The sequence below is a fragment of the Cynoglossus semilaevis genome, chromosome 13 (assembly GCF_000523025.1).
Source record: "Cynoglossus semilaevis isolate Cse_v1.0 chromosome 13, Cse_v1.0, whole genome shotgun sequence".
NCBI lineage: Eukaryota > Metazoa > Chordata > Actinopteri > Pleuronectiformes > Cynoglossidae > Cynoglossus > Cynoglossus semilaevis.
The window spans coordinates 3,833,282-3,840,495 of NC_024319.1; the positions used below are offsets into that span (position 1 = coordinate 3,833,282).

Genomic DNA, 7,214 nt, shown 5'->3' on the forward strand with positions numbered 1-7,214 from the left:
ACACACACACACACACACACACACACACACACCCTCTTTAGGACGGCAAGGTGATTGATAGTAACTATGGTAGTGAAATTGTCAACTTACTCTGAGTGTGTGTGTGTGTGTGTGTGTCAGAGTAAAGTTCAGAATGAGTAGCTAGATCAATGTGAAGTGCATCCTGCTGTCCATGTTCTATATGAGGTCACGTCAATGAAGTGATGCTACATGACACCGGGTCATACATTCAGAGATATTTATATTTGAATTTTTTACCTATATTAAACAGAACATTTTCATTTATATATATATGTATATATTTTATATATACCTATACAGATATTTTAAGGGGAAAAAAATAAAACATTTTAAAGTTCAAACTCATGGCCCAGGGGCCACTTTAGGCACGTGACTAGATGTCAGTAATTCACCTTAAAAGATTTTCTTTCAAATCTTTTTTTTCAATTATTAAGATGCTGTTGTTGGTTGTTTAAGAATTTTGAATGAAACTGTGTACTTGCTGTTTGCACTTGTCCAGTACAGAGTACAGTGTTGTACAGTATTTATAGTACACAGAACGCATTTTTTTATATATATCTCTAAGGTTTTTTATTGCACTCGAAGAAATAAACATTTCAGAAATGACGGTCATGAATCGCTAACGGGTCGTAGAACGTGTCATTTTACTAACTGTTCAAGAAATATTAGAAACGTAGTAGTTTAGAAATGTCTATATAACCAATTTTAAATCACTTGTTATAACACTGTATATTGAATATGACCTAGATTAGACATATTTAACAGTCATTACTAACCAGGTCAGGAGTGTTTACAGATGAGTAAAATACACCTCTGACCACCGATATACCGAGTCTTCTCAGCCAATGAGGTCAAGGTTTTTGCAGATTACAGGAATTGTCGGTCCAGTCCTTTAACGTACAGTAATTTCCAGCCCAGTCTGGTGGGCTTCATTGATGCTACCCTGGGGCAACATCAAACGTGCCTCAGACCCTTTTTTTCTTATGGGGATTCACGTTAACACCAATTTGATGTGGTGTGTGTTTGAGTCATTGGTACAAAAGGTCAACCACAAACCAAAAAGTCTTGCTTGCCCCGCTTGACGCAAAGCAAGTGCACCGGAATTAACACACACTGGCACACACAAACGCTCTCTCTCTCTCGCTCTCTCTCTCTCTCTCTCTCTCTCTCTTTCTCATACACACATGGACATACACACACTGCGCTGTCAGTCTCCATGCTAATCGATCAGTGCTGACAGATAGCAGATACACTCAGAGTCTTAATTAGAGGTCCCATTAGACCACACACACATAAACTCATCTAACTTGTAAATTTATTTATGCTTTTAGACGATTCATTTTGAGCAAATAAAGTAAAATTGCAATGAAAAATGTCTTAAATAAATCTCACTCTGTGTTACATTGTTAGGGATGTTGATGTGCCAAACGTCTGGGACAAACCATAAACATACATGACATATGAGCAGCCCACTGTGATGAACCTAAATGAATGGCACTTGTGTTGGAGGACAATGTCACCAAGTCATGAGACAATAGACTGAAGTCAAACTGTTGACTTTAGTCTAAGGACCAGTCGATCACACCTGCTTAAAAAACACTGAATGCAGGAAGTTAGAAGACAAGCGGCACTCCCAGCTGAACGCTCTTCTCAGTGTACACACACACAGACTCACACTAAACACACACACACACATACACATACACATACACATACACACTGTACTGCAGAAAGCGGTGCAGACGTAGGAACCATATTGACGAGTTACTGCTCAGACTTTCACTCTCTGCTGCCTTTCTTTCTGTCTGCCACTGTGGGTAGTGGACAGACAAGTGCACGAGTGCAACATCCACACAGACACACACACACAGAGAAATGGGAAATCCCCTGGGGCTGCGGAGACTGTCTTACCCTGGCCCCTGGTATGGAGCATCCGCCAAGGGAAGGGTGTGTGTGGGGGGTGGCCTAAATGTCAAAGGTAAAGGGTGCTGCAGAAGAAGTACAAAACATGCAATAGACCCACTCACACAGACTGAACAAAAAGTAGAGGAGGGGGAAGTCCAGTTCTCTCTCTGTTTTTTCCCAAACAAACTGCACAGACATTAGTTTTAGTTCGTTTAGTTTAGTTTAGATATTAGTTTATTGTCATCGCAGCAATGATGTTATTTTTACCAACTTTCAAGTAACACCTCCCACCCCCTCCAAAAAAAACAAAAAAACAAAAACAAAAACAAAAGGGAAAGGGAAAATAAAATGAACGCGTTTTTTTTATTTTATTTTATTTTTCCAGTAGCTCAGCAGGTAATTTCATTTCAATGAATTTACTTATGGTCACATTTCTTTTTATAGCAGTTTTACTAAAGCAATGAACAAAACCAACTAAAAACAGCAAACTGTCGAAAAGAAAATATTTCAACAAGTTAAAGCGATATAAACAACTTTCCTGGTTTGGACGTCATGCTTGTGGAACTCGGAAACAAATCCACAAAAACTATATTATTGTATAAAAGAAAATATAATAATAATATTATATTATTACCTTTTTTGGTTTATTATTATAATATTAACTACAAATATGTGATTTTTCATTTTAAAGTTGTTTTGCCAGACTTTGATCCTTTGATAGAAAACAAGGAACACGTGATGAGGAACACTCTTCGGTTCTGGTGCTGGCGGTGGTCGGAAACTTTTTGTGGATGCACTAGGGATAGTGGTGTTGTTTACAAGCAAAGCTTGTGTCAAACAAAACCGAAATAATTAAAAAGTTACAGTAGCCAAGCAACAGAAGCATCCAGCAGAATGGAGGATAACTACAGGACACAGCGAAAATAAAACATTGTATTTCTTTGACTGGTAAGTGTCGCCGTCTGTCCTTCGATGTTTGTTTTCCCCCGAGAGTGAGTTTTGCTCCGAAAGTGAACAGCTAATAACACTGTGAATGTAGAACATGAACCACAAACAACACCACAGTATAAGATGATATAACATTCAGTTTGTGTCCGTTTGTGTATTAATAAATGTCAATGTTAAACCCCGTGTTCTTTGTAATGCTGCTGTTTTTGTTGGTCAGTTTGGTCAGCGTCTGTGGTGTCGTCGTTGAGATTAATAAATTGGAAACCGATTAAAGTTGTGTTGTGTGAACTTTTTGTTTAAGAACAAATCAGCGTAATCGGTGGTTAGCGGTGAATTCCACAGCAAAGACTGAAATTGAAAAGTGAAATTGAAATCGTCTGAGGCAAATCACGGTTCTGACTCCGCTACGAAACCTAGGAAAACGCCTTGCTGGTGATATTGACCAATGTCAGACTCTATTGGAGGTATCAGCTGTGATTCAACATGGTGTCAAATCAACTTTTCTTTGACACTGCCTTGGCGTTGTATATCTATGTTTTCTCTAAAATTGACAATATTTGAAGAGTTTAACAAAATCAATAAACGTGCACTGTTATGATGCTGGAATTGTTGTGACACGTGAACAAAAATGTATTCCAACCTAATTTGGGAATTAGCAGAATACTTTTGGTCCTGCCTGGAGTTTATGATTTAGTGAAGTTTTACTGTTGTTTTAAAAAAAAAATTAACTTATTGCTTATTTTATTTTTATTGGACAAGGTTTTTTTTTAACTTTGCTTATTTTATTTTTATTGGACAAGGATGTCTGTAGTTGATAGATGCTAAATCTTTTCTTTGTTTCAGAGTAAATATTTCTGATTTATGTGCACTAATGAATTCTTTATAATTTAATTTTGACTGTGTATGTTGGCACAGATAGAGTGGAGCAGGCCGGGCAGGTGCACTGTGTGTGTTTACTTGGCAGCGTCGACTGCGGGCACTCACTGGGACACATGGCAGATGAAAGCAATAAGCTGACACTGAGGAGGCTGGAGGCCCCCATCCACAAGTTCATTAATGTGGCTCTGCCCACAGACTTGGAGCGACTGCAGAAGCATCACAATAACATATTGAAGGTGACGCCTCAAACTTGGCGACGTGATCTCATGTACGCACTTCAATACTCTGGTCAACAAATGGACAACCAATACTTTCTCTCTCTGTACTTTTCACAGTACCAACGCAGTAAACAATGGGACCGCCTTCACAAGGAGCACATCAACGCCAGCAGGACTGTTCAGGTATGACAGTAACGAAACACATCACTCCCCAACCTACCCTCCTCTTCTTTGGAATTTAGTCAGGCATAAATATGTGTAATATTTGTATTACTAATTTCAAATAAAAGCCAACGCAGTTTTTTCACTCAAGTGCACTATTTAAAAAAAAAAATCTGTAAAATGTTGAAATAAATAACTTAGCTATAGATTTGGGGTTTTTATCTAAGTTTGAGAATGTGAACCAACTTCCTGAAAAAATGTGTGTGATATTATATATTCATATATTCAGAGTTGTAGCTGTAGTCATCAAAGGTATCTTGACACCATGTCACTGTCCAAATAAGACATTCTGTTACATATCCGTAGGGACACGCCACCAAATATTACAGTCAGACGTCTGCCACAAAACCACATAACAATGTCTCCTGTGCCAGCATGTGTGGGTTGCAAAGCCTTACACTGTGAATTTCCCCATTGTGAAAAGAATCACGGACTTGTTTTTTGGGGTTTTTTGTCAAATGTACTACATATGACTATACCTGATGCTACGTAACCAGTGAGGTTGAGGTAAAATAAAAAAATAAATACATTCTTTGTATTAAAATTCCTCGCCTATTCTAACACAGTCAGGACGAAGAATCAAAACCAAACCACCGCTGTCTGTGAGTCCGTCTGTATGTGCTAGTACTTGTACTTGTACTCGGTCACTCTGTCAATGTGAGAAAGTTCTCGGGGGATGTTGTTGCCTGGAAGCCAGTGAGTGTCTCTGTAGGTGAATAACTCCAAAACAGAAAACAGACACACAGCCATCCTCTCACCATTACTGCACAGATCCCAGGGAAACACTGGCAGAGTGCTTTCTCGTGTCTTCATGGTGTTACTAGAGACCAGGGGCTTCTCTGTGCTAATTCACATGTCCTGTACTCACTGTCTGTGTGTGCACTTGTACCTGTGTTCCATAGAAACATGGAGTGGGGAGAGAGGGCGTGTTTGAATCGGGATCGTTAGACCGCTGTACTGCCTAGTTTTCATTATGGGTTGGACAACTCACTGTTGTCTCTCCCTTTAAGTTGATTTCCAATGTTGCTTTCATTCACTGTAACTCACTGGTTCCAAACTTTTTTTGGTTTATGACCCCATTTTGACATCAAGAATTTCTGGCCACCTCGAAGACATTTTTATTTTATTTTATTTGTTATAGTGCGTGGCAAATATACAGTAGTGCACAAAGTACTCGAAGGAACTGAAGTAGCTGTCGTTTGAGCAGTAGCTGTCAATCAAGCAGCCAGATCAGATATAGTTTTGTATGCTCCATTTCATTTGAACTGATTGTGTGTGTGGTGTTTTTAAACCTAATTTTAAAAATAATATGAACGAGTGGAAAAATTAATTGCAAGACATTTCAGGTGACCCAAAATTGTAAAAACACTACTGTAACGGCAGCTTTATTTGCTTTTCTTAAAATATTTTTTTCCCTCAACCCCACAAAAGAAACGACTGGTTTATTGTGTTCCAGCTGTAAACTATAGAACAGACATAGATATAAGATAATAAAATACAATTTATGATAATAAAAGATAATAAAAGCCAACTTAATAAAAGCCAACTTCTAATTGGGAGGTAATAAGTCCAGGTAAGTACCCCCACAAATTAGAAGCCAACTTCTAATTGGAAGGTAATAAGTCCAGCTAAGTACCCCCACCTCACCTTGAGGCTGGGGGATTCAGTCACTGCTGATGTTTCATGAATGTCTACTGTTGAGTTTGTGGTTGTTTGTTGGTTGTTCTTCCAAAGACCAACAGACACAGTTCATATACAGACTGACAGGTGACTGACCCGCCTGTCAGGCGGTTTAATCAGTATGTCTTTCAGCTCCACACATTTGAGCACGAGCGTATGCATGTATGTATATTCATGTAGTGTAATTAGCAGTGCGTGTTATCGGCAGCCTGTTGACCCCCTGAGCCTGGGCTGTGCTGCCGCCTGGAGGGCTGATGGCTGGGGTGTAATCCTCCTGTCACCCTCAGGGCACGAAAGGATGAGGGGACTTGTTTTCTCCTGCCTGATATCTGAACCTCATTAAGAGCCGCCACCAAAGTACACACCCATGGACACGCACAGACACACTCACACCTGCACACCAACTACTAGAGTACTCTCTGTCTTTACTAATTGAGAATCAGTAGAAATAAGGATGATGTTTCCGTTGGGTATGTAATCGCTCATACTAACTAACTAGATTAACTAATTACTAATTAGAATACTTTTATGAAGTGGACTCAGTCAGTCATCATTTCTAAAGCTATCATTGAATTTAAAAATAAAAGAATAAGTCAGTGAATCTAAGTGTTCGTGTTGGGGAGTATTTGTCAAAAAGTGAGCCACAGACTTTTGCAGAAACAGGAGTCGTGCCAACAAGGATTCATCAGTCACACGGCAACAGTCGTCAATCAGTCTTCTGTCTTTTTGCATGCCATGTTTTTGTATGTTTAGGGATTAGGGATTATTAAAAACACAGCAGGAAAAACAAAACTTGCAGGTGCACTTGAGGGATTTACAGCATGAGTTTCCAGGTGTATTTGTATTTCACAGCTTAGTAATTGACTTTAAAATCCAAAGTACAAACTGCAGTTCCAGAAAAGTTGATACACTTCCAGCAAATTAAATGAAAATGTAGTGAAAGTTACTGGAGTTCAGGATTACTCGGAAGCAAAAGGAAACCTTATATTTGGCAAAGCAGGATGTTGGACTCTTATTATTACTATTATTACTAAAATCCAAACTGGTGTCAGTGTATGAATTCTCCTCTGTCCCACTGCAGCAGCTGAGAGCTAACATCCGAGAGATGGAAAAGCTGTGCGCTCGGGTTCGTCCAGAAGACGCTGATGCCCTGGAAATGCTGGTCAGGCCGGTGAAGGAACAGGCAATGAAGGCCACAAAGGACTTCTTACATTTGCACTCGAACCCAGTGCCCCAACCCACACCACCGCCATCACCTCCACCTGCTGCTCAGGCTTCCAGCGGTTTCCACTGTGATGACGATGTCGGAGAGACACCGGCCTACGGCAGACAAATCCAGCT

At 39.6% G+C, this 7,214-nt stretch overlaps 1 protein-coding gene across 1 annotated transcript in view; it reads left to right on the forward strand.

The window, feature by feature from the left end:
- The first annotated feature begins 2,665 nt into the window (after nucleotides 1–2,665).
- Nucleotides 2,666–7,214, forward strand: part of stx17 (syntaxin 17) — a 9,802-nt gene continuing 5,253 nt past the window's right edge. The window contains exons 1-4 of the mRNA XM_025061484.1: nucleotides 2,666–2,874; nucleotides 3,790–3,989; nucleotides 4,089–4,154; nucleotides 6,955–7,211. Coding sequence (XP_024917252.1) covers nucleotides 3,867–3,989; nucleotides 4,089–4,154; nucleotides 6,955–7,211 — 446 coding nt within the window. The 5' untranslated portion in view covers nucleotides 2,666–2,874; nucleotides 3,790–3,866. The remainder of the gene's footprint in view (nucleotides 2,875–3,789; nucleotides 3,990–4,088; nucleotides 4,155–6,954; nucleotides 7,212–7,214) is intronic.